The sequence below is a fragment of the Pantherophis guttatus genome, chromosome 1 (genome assembly GCF_059756535.1).
Source record: "Pantherophis guttatus breed Tessera chromosome 1, ASM5975653v1, whole genome shotgun sequence".
In the NCBI taxonomy this organism is placed as follows: Eukaryota; Metazoa; Chordata; class Lepidosauria; order Squamata; family Colubridae; genus Pantherophis; species Pantherophis guttatus.
Genome location: NC_142063.1, coordinates 16,935,013 through 16,948,066, shown reverse-complemented (window position 1 = coordinate 16,948,066; position 13,054 = coordinate 16,935,013). Strand labels below are relative to the sequence as shown.

The window sequence follows — 13,054 nt, the reverse complement described above, 5'->3', positions numbered from 1 at the left end:
GAGGGATCTGTAGATATTTTCACAGTCCTCTTTCTGATACAGCTCCTCAATGGAAGGCAGACGAGTAGCTATTATTTTTTCTGCAGTCCTAACTATCAGTTGAAGTCTGTGTCTGTCTTGTTTGGTTGCAGTGCCAAACCAGACAGTTATAGAGGTACAAATGACAGACTCAATAATTCCTCTGTATCAGCAGCTCTTTGGGCAGTCTGAGTTTTCTGAGTTGGTGCAGGAAGACCATTTTTTGTTGTGCTTTTTTGACGACAATTTTTGATGTTAGGTGTCCATTTCAAGTCTTGAGATATTGTAGAACGTAAAAGATTTCTCCTCTTTTACACCCCTCCCAATTTCTCTTGGACTCTTCCAGGTTATGGCATCGGCCTTCCTCAGAACTCGCCTCTGACCTCCAACATCTCCGAGTTCATCAGCCGCTACAAGTCAGCCGGCCTCATGGACCTCCTGCACGACAAATGGTACAAGATGGTGCCCTGCGGGAAAAGGGTCTTTGCCGTTACTGAGGTATGGAGGCTCTGCGGGAAAGAGCTTCCCCTCTTGCCTGCTCCACCCCCCTCTTGACTTCCCAATGCCCCTGGATGCCCTGATAATGCATCAGCAAAAGGCCGTTGCACCAAGCGACTTTGGAGGGGGCATCTTTCCAAAATGCAGGAATTACGTACACAACAGTGGTGGATTGCCCCCGGTTTAGATCGGTTCGCAAGAACCGGTAGTAAAACCGGCGGGAGGCTCCGCCCACTGACCCGGATGTCATCATAGGTGATCTGTGCATGCGCAGAAGTTTCTGCACATGTGCAGAAGACTGAGTGTGCAAGCGTGATGCGAACCTGTAATAAAGGTAAGTAGAACCCACCCCTGGTACACAAGTATTCTGAGAGATTTGCCATGCCCTCTCTGTCCTTGCCCAGACACGTATATAGTGAGCTTGAGGAGTTGTGTTTCCAAATTTGAACATTCTTAGTCAGGAGTGGGTTCCACTTACCTTCGCTACCGGTTTGGAATTGTGAGTGTGTGCAATCAAGCGAAGCGAGCATCCATGATGACGTCCGGGGGGGGAGGTGGAGCCTCCTGCCGCCGCCACTACCAATTCCCACAAACCGGGACGAACCGGTAGAAACCCACCTCTGATTCCTAGTGGATTTAATCCTGCCTGTGTTCCTTCTTTCCCCATCACTTCCAGACTTTGCAGATGGGGATCTACCATTTCTCCGGTCTCTTTGTCCTCCTTTGCATTGGGCTCTGTGGTTCTCTGCTCACCTCCCTCGGAGAGCACATCTTTTACCGACTCATCTTGCCTCGCATTCGGCGCAAGAAGAAATTCAATTATTGGCTCCATACCAGCCAGGTGAGGCATCATCTTGGATAATCTCGGGGTGGAGGGATAATCTCGTTTTGTTTTGAAAGATAGCAGCGACTACAGGAAGCCCTGGACTGTCAGCCATTCGCTGAGCGACCGTTTGAAATTACAGCAGCGATGAAAGCAAATCTCACACTTATTTTTGGTTGATTGATTGCTATCCCATCTTCATTACTTTTACAAATAGCTTAAGGTGGCAAACATAAGCCAACAAGTACTCAGATCTAGCTTAATATCAGGTCTGGCCCACTTTAGATCCCTAGGAAAGAACGAACCTCAACTCCATTTGGGTGAAGTGATAGGTCCATGATGGTGAACCTATGGCACATGGGCCAGAGGTGGCCTGCAGAGTCCTCTCTGTGGGCACGCGCACCGTCACCAGCTGCTCTTCTGCTTTCTGGGTTTCCGGCATGCACATGCACGCGTCAGAGCGCTGGAAACCTGTTGGTCTTCGGGTTTCCGGTGCTCTAGCAGATATTTTTGAACTGTTGCTAAAACGTGACACAGAGGCAGAACAAATTAAAAGCTGCATGATAACATTGGTGCAAAACTTGAGAGAAATCATTGGAGTGGGACAAAGCAATGAATAATAATAACATCTGAGCAATTGGGACACTCCTCCCAATTATTCTTAGGGAAATTATTTTTTTCCCAATTACTTTCCTTCATCTTACAAATCTCTGAAGCTTTTATTTCTTTGTGGGTGTTTTTTTTTTTATATGCATAACCCAGAAAATACACCGGGCTCTAAACATGGGACTGGAGGAACAGAGGCTCAAGAAGCTGAATTTGGAGAAAAGGTAAATTTTGTTCACATCTTCATTTCTTTTGCCAACCCATTCCTCATTACAGGTAGTCCTCCTGTGGTGGTTCTAAAGTGGGACATCACATTGAGTGGGTGGGTGGGTATATATATATATATATATATTTGTTTATGTAAGTTTTCACGGGTATGTATGTGTGTATAGTTAATATTTCGGGTTTCTTCCCGTGTAATTGTGGATATATCCCTAAAAGGGTAGAAGCAACGTTTCGGCAGAATCCCATCTGCCATCATCAGGCTTATGCCAGTAGTCATTTTGCACTAACTGACGTTGGAATTTCAAATCTGGTGCTGGTATTCTGGGATGGCTCCACCTTTTCATTCTGATTGGTTGGGAGTCCCAGTATGTGTTTATTGGCTTGGCTTCGGGTGTATGGTCGGTTTTTCTCCACTAGGTGGCAGGGCTTTATCTTTGTGGCTGGTTTGAATATGATTTGGTTGGGATTTTTTTTTTGTGCAATGTTTGGTCCATGTTCCACATATGGTGTCAAGATTCGTCTATCTATGAGAGCAGGTTTCCAAATAGTAGGCAGACGTGAAGTGTCATCCCGTTTATTCATGCAATATGGTCTTTTTTCCATTTCTATTGCTTCTCTGATTATCCTGCCATTGAGATGTTCTATTTTTGCAACTGTTTTTGTTTTATTAAAATTAATGTTGTGTCCTGTTGTATTTATATGTTGAACTAATGATGATGTGTGTTCTTGCTTTTGTATTGAGTTTTTGTGTTCCTCGATGCGCACACTCATTCTTCTGTTGGTCTGTCCAATGTATGTTGATGGGCAGGAAGCACATGGGATTTCATATATGCCTTGATCTTCTAATTCTATTTTGTCTTTGGGGTTTCTCAGAATGGACGATATCTTTCTATCTGTGCAAAATATGGTTTTGATGTTGTGTTTTTGTAGTACTTTGCTAATTTTATCTGTTGTTCCTCTTATGTAGGGCAAGATGGCTTTCCCATTGTTTTGTTCCTCTTGTTGTTTTTTATTCTGTCTTGGTGTTGTATGTTTGATCATATTGATGACTTTATTTCTACAGAACCCATTTGATGTCAGTACATTAGTTAGTGTATATAATTCAGTTTGTAAATGTGCTTCATCAGCTAGATGTTTAGTTCTTGTGGTTAATGTTTTGGCAACAGAGTTTATTTGTGCTGGATGGTGGTGTGATTTGGCGTTGAGATAGCGGTTCGTATGTGTCTTCTTTTGATAGATGGTATGTCCTAAGGTGCCATCAGATTTTTTATAAATTAATACATCGAGCAAAGGTAACTGGTTTTCTGATTCTATCTCCATGGTGAACTTTATTTTGGGATGGAGGCTGTTCAAATGTACTAAGAAGTTTTCCAATTTATCTCTTCCATGTGGCCAGATCACAAAGGTGTCATCAACGTATCTGAGCCATAATTTTGGTTTGTTAACAGTTTTTTCTAAGGCATTGGATTCGAATTCTTCCATGAAAAGATTAGCGATGACTGGTGATAATGGTGATCCCATTGGTGCACCTTCTACTTGTTTATATCTCTGTCCTCTGTGTATGAAATATGTGTTGGATAAACAATGTTCTGTTAAGTTTGTGATATGTTTTGGTAGTTGATATTTGTTTTTAATTGATGACAAGGCTTCTTTGACAGGTATTTGTGTGAATAGTGATACAACATCAAAGCTTACAAGAAGGTCACTTTCTTTTATGTGTTGCTTTTTTATTATTTGTATGAAATGGTATGAGTTCTGTACATATGAAGCAGCAGATTCTGCGTAAGGTTGAAGATGTTTTGCTAAATATCTGGCTAGATTTTGTAAAGGTGAGCCTATGGAACTTACTATGGGTCTGAGAGGTATTCCATCTTTGTGTATTTTTGGGAGGCCATACAGTTTTGGGCATTTTGATGATTTTTCTCTGGGGATAATTTTTTGTTGGATTTCTTTACTTATAGTACTTGATTTTATCTTTATCTTCGTGGTTTTTTCTAGATATGTTGTTGGGTCTGTGTTTATGGGTTTATATGTGGCGTCTTGAAGTAAGTCAGACAGTTTCTTTTCATAGTCCACTGTGTTCATTACTACTGTTGCATTGCCTTTATCTGCTGGTAATATCATTATGCTATTATCATTTTTTAAAACTTGCAGTGCTTTTTGTTCTTCTTTTGATAAGTTGCTTTTAGGTGGTTTACTAGTACATAGAATGTTGGTGACGTCATGTCTGACTTTATCAGCATCGTCAGCACTGAGTTTCTTTAGGCTGGTTTCAACTTCGCATATGATGGTTTCTATTGGAATTTTATTGGGTGCCACTGCAAAATTAAAGCCCTTTGCTAAGACATTTGTTTCTGCTGTTGTTAATTTTCTATCGGAAGCATTGTATACTACTTGTTTTAAGTGATGTTGTGTTGTGGTTGGAGGTTTTTTATGTTCTAATTTCTTAAGTTTCTTTGAATGTCTGTAAGTTTTATGAGTGGTTTCTATTTCAGATCTCCAGGTGGCAAGCTGTTTTATTTTGTCCCATAATATGGGGTGAATAATATTGCTTATCTTTAAGTATGAAGCTAATAGATCCTTGTTTACTTGATCTAATAGGAATCTTTTGCTATGGATTTCATTTCTAAGTAATGCCATTTCAGTTCTTTTAAGAATACGTTGGATAGATGTTGTGTGGGTATGGAACTTCAATTTAAAGCAAGATGGTATTATATTTTGGTCACGACATTGACATAAAAATGTTAAATCACACAGTATTCGAGATATATATATTATATATATAAATATATATAAATGACCATTTATATACATTAAATGACCCTATTGTTTGCCCTTCAAATACTTTGGCCACCTAATGAGAAGGAAGGACTCACTGGAGAAGAGCCTAATGCTGGGAAAGATGGAGGGCAAAAGAAGAACGGGACGGCAGAGAACGAGGTGGCTGGATGGAGTCACTGAAGCAGTAGGCATGAGCTTAAATAGACTCCAGAGGATGGTAGAGGACAGGAAGGCCTGGAGGAACATTGTCCATGGGGTCACGATGGGTCGGACACGACTTCACAACTAACAACAACAACAACAATATTGTTTGCCCTGCAGTTTTATTTGCAGAAAACTAAAGTAAAGAAAACTGGTTTTCGGCAAAACAAAAAAAAGTCCTAATTTGAACTCACGTGACCGCAGGATGCTGACAAAGGCAGTAAACATGGGTTTGTTGCCAAGAGCAGTAAACTGGGAGTACCCATGTGCTTGTTTGAATATAGGTAGTCCTCAAATTACGATTGGTCACTCAGTGACCATTTGAAGTGACAATGGTGCCCCCTGGAGGTACTGAATAGAATAGAATAGAATAGAATAGAATAGAATAGAATAGAATAGAATAGAATAGAATAGAATAGAATAGAATAGAATTTTTTATTGGCCAAGTGTGATTGGACACACAAGGAATTTGTCTTGGTGCATACACTCTCAGAGTACATAAAAGAAAAGATACATTTGTCAAAAATCATAATTATATATTATGACTTGGATTAGAAACTGCCCTTCTCCCTGCGGTCACATAACTTCACTCTGGGCGCTCAGCAGCTGGGCCACATATAGATGGTCTTTTGTAGCATTTTGCAGTCACACGACTGCACTTTATGACATTTTTGCTGAAAACAGGTATTTATTTCTGATTTTCAGCAAAACCAGTTCTTAGCGAACCACTGATTTGCTTAACAACCACAGCGTTTGCATAATGACCGCTGCAAAAATGATTGTAAAATCTGATCAGTCATGTGGGTTATCATTATCATGTCCCTGCATTGGCTCCATTACAGTCGTAACTCGAAGACTACCTGTGACGCATGGTCGGGGAATCCTGGGTGTTAAAGTTGCCAAGATTGAGACCCATTGAATTATATAGTTTCATCCTAAATGGCCTGTGTTTCTATTGTGCACCTTTTACTGAGCTTATGACTGAAATTCTTTGTACATTTTTAAAAATGTGTGTGTGGCTGTAAATAAGATGAAAGCACTTTTAAAGGGATTGCCAAATTTGTTGCAACTATTACCATATTTTTCAAAGTATAAGATGCACTTTTTCCCCCCTAAAAGAGGGTGAAAATTTGGATGCGTCTTATACTCCGATTGTAGCTTTATCGAAGCTTTTTTTCAACCCTAATGAGACGTTAGCGAGTGAAGCGATCTTCCACACTTCACCTGCCTCTCTCTGATTATCAGCTGTGCTTTAGAAGCTGGTTTTTATCCCCAACCAGGCGCGGTTTTTTTTCCTATTTTCCTCTCCAAAAACTAAGGTGCGTCCTACACTCTAAAAAATATGGTTTTGGTTTTTTTTTTTTAAAAAGGACAGCCAGACTTTCTCAGTCTTTACTCTTTCTCTCTCTCTCCTCCTCCTTCTCCAAAGATGCAACCTTCAAAAGCCTCCAGATGAGCCCCAGCCGGCCCCCAACCAGGAAGGCTGGAACAACCTCCGTTGCACCGCGATAAAGAAGGAAGACAAACGGGTGCACTTCAACATCGATAACGCCCCGGAGGAGACCTCCGAAGACGAGAGAGCAGGGCCCGTTTGGCACTGCATGAATGGCCAGGACCCCCAGCAGGACAGCAAGGAAGCCAAGCAGCAGGAACTGAAGGAGCTAGAGAGCAAAATTGAAGACATGCGAGAGCAGCTGAGGATCGCCCTGGTGCGGAAGAGTGAGCTCATGGTGGCTCTTGGACCGCCCCCTAAAGTTCCTCGGCTGCCTCCTGCGCTGAAGGCACTGATTAGGGAGAGCAATGAGGACAGGTGATGGAATGGGGAGGGGTGTTCTACTGGAACTCTGTTTGGACTCCCGTTCCTGGTGAAGAATGCCAGTGCAAAGAGCAAAACAATGAAGAGTAGATACCGGTTGGGAGATGTTTTGTTCTAGCTTTCCCTGCCTTCCCCAGATCAGTTTTCATCCTTGGGGCCGTGTGGGTTGCTGGTCACTCTTATTTGCATGTGGAAAGTCCCACTTCATCCATTGTCCATTGCAAAAGCCGCCAGGATGAGAAAGATGGTGGCAGGGCGGTCGACGAGCAGGCAGGACTAGATACGTTCGGAATCCGAATTAATTAATTCACAGATGTTCTAAGTTACCTTCATGGGTCCATATTCAGGAGGCCGATCCTGACTTTCTGTTCTGTGAGGTCCTGGTGCTGATTTTGGCACAGATCACTTGGAGACTTGGATGGAGCACACTTCTCTTGAGTTTTTCCTAGTCTTTTGAACCTCAGCAGACAGACACAATTTCTAGGAAGCTTCGAAGAACAGGAACTGCTGAATTAAGAGAAGGCCGGGAGAAGGCTAAATGCGGGGTGGAGCACATATTCTGGAGAGCAGATTGTCTCAGGTTTAAATCATTGTAAAGCAACTTTAATTGCAGTTCTCTACTGGGACCCAGAAACTCAATTACCCACCACAGCCGGCTAGTCTCCAGGTTGCATAGCCCAAATTGTGGGACTTGAGTTCAATTAGCCACATATCAGGTGCAGCCATAGCTGAGTGGAGTTGGGGGTGGGGGCAGGCATTCACTTCCTCAATGGAAGTTTGCTGTGTTGACCTTGAAGAAGCTTTTGGAAGATAGGGTAGACAATGTTGAACCAAAGGATGCAACATTCCAGCTGATAGGGAGCTTTTCGGGGGTTAGCTGACGGTGCCATCATTTAGTGGTACAGCCCAAAGCTGTACCACTAAATGCTGTACCATGTGTGAAGGAGCACATGGAACAAGCAGAAGAGACACTCGATTCTTGGACAGAGGTCTGTTTACACGGAGGGAGCAGAGTCCCAGCAGTTGGGAAATACTGGAAATACTAGAAATACTGGGAGGCAACCCATGGGACAGGGCAACCAAAGATTGCAATAGATAGGGTAATGGCATCACCAAAATAGACAGAAGTAGGATTCCTGGAGGAGAGAAGAAGAGAGGAGGGAGGAGGGGAAGGGAAGGGAAAGGAAGTGGGGAGGAGAGGGGGGGAGGGGAAGGGACAGGAGAAGGAGAGGAGGGGGGAAAGGAGGGGGAGGGGAAGGGAGGAGAGGAGAAGAGGGGGCGGAGGGGAGGAGAGGAAAGGAGGGAGAGGAGGAGGGAGCAGAGTCCCAGCAGGAGGAGAGGAGGGGAAGGAGGAGAGGGGGAAAAAGGAGGGGGAGGGGAAGGGAGGAGGGAGAGGAGAAGAGGGAGCAGAGGGGAGGTGGGGGAAGGAGGAGAGAGGGAGAGGGGAGGGGAGAGGAGGAGGGAGCAGAGTCCCAGCAGGAGTTGAGGAGGGGAAGGAAAAAAGGAGAGGAAAGGAGTGAGAGGGGAAGGGAGGAGAGGAGGAGGGAGAGAAGAGGGAGCGGAGGGGAGGAGAGGAAAGGAGGGAGAGGGAGGAGGGGAGGAGAGGAGAAGAGAGGAGAGGAAAGCAACGGGGAGGAGGCTGATATTGGGTAAGCCTAAAAGAAAATTTATATGCACTTAGAGTATATTTATTATTCCTTCCATCACCCTGATTTTATTTTTCAATAATTTTCCACCAAAATTTGTCTGTGTCATTTTGAGAGGGTGGGCACAAGGAATCGCTTCAGGACTTCAGAGGGACCTGCCCACCTCTAATTTGCCCAGGACTTAGCGAGAGCTGGGTTTTGAGGCTTAAAAAAACTTCTGCCAATCAGTCTCGGGACAAGATAGATGGGCTCCATGCTGGCCTCCCCTCCCCTGAGCCAATTCTGGATGATGATAAAGACGGGCCAGCTTTCCTGGAACCGGATGGAAGCTTAACAAAGAGAAACCCAACCTAGAACTAAGGAGAAATTTCCTGACGGGGAACAATTAATCAGTGGAACAGCTTGCCACCAGAAGCTATGGGTGCTTCGTCACTGGAGGAGGTTTTTAAGAAGTGACTGGACAGCCATTTGTCGGGAGTGGTATAAGGTCTCCTGGGATCTTCTCCTAATATTATGGAAGAACAAATCTCAGAACCCCCATTCAAAGCTTGAGATTATGGGAGCTGCCATCTCCAACTCATGGAGTTGGAGCAAAGAGCTAAAATGGCAGCCCCTCCAAAAATGTTGCATTGAATTGACTCCTGCATCCTTTGGCTACAAATAGAAAAAGATAGATGACTTTTGTCTTTAAATATCCCTTGCAGCAGAAAATACAGGGAGTCCTTCATTTAATGACCAAAGTTACAACAGCACTGAAAAAAAGTGACTTATGAGCATTTTTCACACGTTCGACCATTGCAGCATCCCCATGGTCACGTGATCAAAATTCAGATGCTTGCCAACTGATTCATATTTATGACGGCTGCAGTGTCCTGGGCAGGGGTGAAATCCAGCACTCTGGCTGGCCTGAGTGTGGAGGGAATGGGGATTTTGCAGTATCCTTCCCCTGGAGTGAGATGGGAATGGGGATTTTGCAGTATCCTTCCTCTGGAGTGGGGTGGGAATGGGGATTTTACAGTATCCTTCCCCTGGAGTGAGATGGGAATGGGGATTTTGCAGTATCCTTCCTCTGGAGTGGGGTGGGAATGGGGATTTTACAGTATCCTTCCCCTGGAGTGAGATGGGAATGGGGATTTTTCAGTATCCTTCCCCTGGAGTGGGGTGGGAATGGGGATTTTACAGTATCCTTCCCCTGGAGTGAGATGGGAATGGGGATTTTGCAGTATCCTTCCCCTGCCACGCCCACCAAGCTATACCCACCAAGCCAAAACATGCCCACTAAGCCACGCCAACAGAACCGGTAGTATAAAAATTTGGATTTCACCACTGGTCCTGGGGTCATGTGATCACCTTTTGCGACTTTTGTGTTAAACAAGTCAATGGGGAAGCCAGATTTTAACAATCACGTTACTAACAACTGCAGTGATTCACAACTGTAGCAAAAAAGATTCCTACAATGAGGCAACACTCCCTTAACAGCTGTCTTGCTTAACAATGGAAATTTTGGGCTCAGTTATGGACGTTAAGTCAAGGACTACCTGTATTGAGCTAGAGATCCATCTCAACTCTGCCTTTCCTAAAACTGTCCTATTTAAATCAGCTCTTTTTCTTTAAATGGGGGTCATATTTCTGGGCAAGAGAAACAAACCTGTGATAGACACTAAACCAGGTTGGCAATGCACAGCCATCATTAGAAGGCAGATTCGTATTGCAGCTGTGTAGATCTCAAGTTAAAGGGCAAAATCTGAATTCAGAGCACACACGAGTCGTTGTGTAGGCCTTTATCAGGGTCACCTTATGCTAAACGTCTCCTTTCTCACAATTACACAGCAGCAGGAGTGAGCAATCACATCAGTCCAGGGCAAAGTGCAAATACTTTAATTCTTCCCAGCAGGTGTGATGTGCGTGCTACTAACGCATTTGCAATTTGAATTCAGCTCTGCACAGCCCTACTTCATATACATAACACCAAGGTTATGCTTGTAGGGCAGGCGAGAACAATAATCTTTTAAAGTATTTTTTTTTCTTTCATAAAGCATGAAGGGGTTGGAAACCAAAGAAATACATCCAGTGTGCCTGAGTGTTTCCCTAGGGCCTCTTAAGAGGACATTAAATGCTCAGTCTAGGCCAGAGGTCTTCAAACTTGGCAGCTTTAAGATTTGTGGACTTCAACTCCCAGAATTCTCCAGCCAAATTCTGGGAGTTGAAGTCCACAAGTCTTAAAAGTTGCCAAGTTTGGAGACCCCTGATCTAGCATGAGGCAGTTTATAAATCTTACAAATAAATTGAAAACCAAATAAATGCATTTAAACCCCAAGTACCAATCCCGAAGCCGAGTTTTTCAAAAGGAATTTGCTGAAAATTGAAGCTGGGATGGTGCTTGGATATGAAACCAAAGTTTAAATATCATCAGCCACATAGGGGTTTCCTTTTGGCATTTGTTTTTGGGCAGTGCAAATTCAGGTGAGTTGGCAGATATTGCAATAGGTCTTTTACAGTTATATGCAGAGCAGCCTTCTGAAATTTTGATGCCCTTCAAGGTGTACTGGACCCCCGTTTCCATCTCCGCCAGCCCATAATGTTTGGGAAATGATGGGAAGTGTAGTCCCACAGATCTAGAGGGGGAAGGAATTGGGAGAATGCTGAATTGAGCTACTGTTCGTTTTTATATATATATATAAAAAACCCTGTCCTCGCCATTTTATTTACTTGAAAACAAAATTAGATGGGTAATAGACTAAGAAACAAAAGAGGAATTAAAACGTTTTCACTTTTAGAAAAAGAAAATAATGGGGTTTTTTTTTACTTTCTTACATTCTGGAAACTCAAACTTTGCTTTGGATTTTCTCGTCCCCAAACGATCCTATATTCTCACAGCTCCAATATCTGGGATGGGGAATGGAAAAATAAACTCAGCTGAATTCTCCAGTTCAGGGAATATTTTGTGAACTGATGAATAGAAGTCTTTTTGGAGTGATGACTTCATATTAAGAGCAGTGACATGGCTTCTCGAGCAGGAGTTGGCAATATATTGCGAGCTGAAAGTCCCATTTGACCTTTTTAGTGGCGAGGCTGGGCCAGGCCTCCGAGAGAGATGGTGCCAGTCTAAGACATGGATGGGTGAAGCCAGTGCAAACATTAAATCTGCTCTAATTCGAATTAAAACAAGAGAAATGTCCTGTTTCTCTCGCGTTAAAATGGCAATCTTGTTGGTAAACCCAGGAAGTCCTGTTTTTCTGAGTCTTATTCTCGACCTCTGGAGAGGGACTGAATTCCAAGATGGGGGGGGAGCGTTAGTTGGGAGGCCAAGAGTAGCAATGCTGAGCAGGGGGTGGCAGATGCCATTCATTCAGGGATGGTCAAATACACCAGCCAGAACAAGTGAAATATTAAGAATTGTGAAGGAAACGTAGCTCTCTTAAAGAGATCTTCCTACCAGGAGCAGCTGAACCTCTCCTGGTTGCTGTGCGTTTTGCTATAGCGCTGGCCCTTGTAAACCCCCCTCTCCGTGTCCCCCCCCAAAAGGGTATAACTTGACCAGGAAAGGAGAAGGAACAAACAACGATTAAATACAGTATTTATACAGTATATATACTATATATATATATATATGTACACACATACAAACATTTTGTACATTAAACAGAATGAACTCTATTCGTGTGATTTAGTTTTGATTCTCTTTCTTCCATCCAGTTTTGTCTCTCCCACCTCCTCCCAAAAAAACCCCCTCAAAAGCAGAAAGGCCCAAAGTCTGACCGGCTGCGAGCGTCTTCGGTGACTGATCCAGGTAGAGAATCGGTACACGGCCCAAGAACTCAAGTAATCTATTGCACAAGAATGGGCCATCCTCCTTTGGGGGGGGAGCGGGGGTAAGGGAAGCGCTGGCCTGCCATTTTTATTTTTATTTTAATTTTAATTTCCAAACCAAGCCTTGGGTAGTCCACTTGCACCCCGGACTGATCTCCCATCAGCCGCTCTCCTCGGTGGCACGCAACATCAGGTTACCCGTCCCAGAGATTTGATTCTTACGCGGAAGGTCATAGAGGGGAGCGGTGGGGTTCAGAAACGCAGGGATCTGCTCAAACCCAGCCTCCCCCCTCCTCCCCCCAATCAGTCCTTCCTCTTGCCAGATTTGGGGGAAATCTAGGGAAGGCACTCGGGAACCCCAATCCAAAGCCGGCTGCCGAATGGCTGCTCCCAATTGATAGAAGGGTAATTCTGGGAAGGAAGAAGTGTGAAACACACACAGACACACACACACACCAGTCGCGGTCGTGCTGGGGAAGCGATTTCCTCCTTGTGTTCAATTTAAAGGCATCGCGCTGAAAAAAAGGGGCGGCGGTGGCTGAAATCCGGTCCACCGGACAATGCAATCATCCTCATTAAAGTGCACAAGCAGCAGCTAATGGGAACTCTTCAGATGAATTGACAGAAAGA

General features: G+C 43.9%; 1 protein-coding gene across 3 annotated transcripts in view; it reads left to right on the top strand.

Annotated features, from left to right (window-relative positions):
• GRIN3B (glutamate ionotropic receptor NMDA type subunit 3B) overlaps positions 1–7,065 on the top strand; it is a 56,700-nt gene extending 49,635 nt beyond the window's left edge. For all 3 annotated transcript variants that reach the window (XM_087893893.1, XM_087893891.1, XM_087893888.1), the window contains exons 7-10: positions 365–516; positions 1,193–1,357; positions 2,102–2,169; positions 6,582–7,065. In XM_087893893.1, the coding sequence (XP_087750019.1) occupies positions 365–516; positions 1,193–1,357; positions 2,102–2,169; positions 6,582–6,966 (770 nt within the window). In that variant the 3' untranslated portion in view covers positions 6,967–7,065. The remainder of the gene's footprint in view (positions 1–364; positions 517–1,192; positions 1,358–2,101; positions 2,170–6,581) is intronic.
• The last annotated feature ends 5,989 nt before the right edge of the window (positions 7,066–13,054 follow it).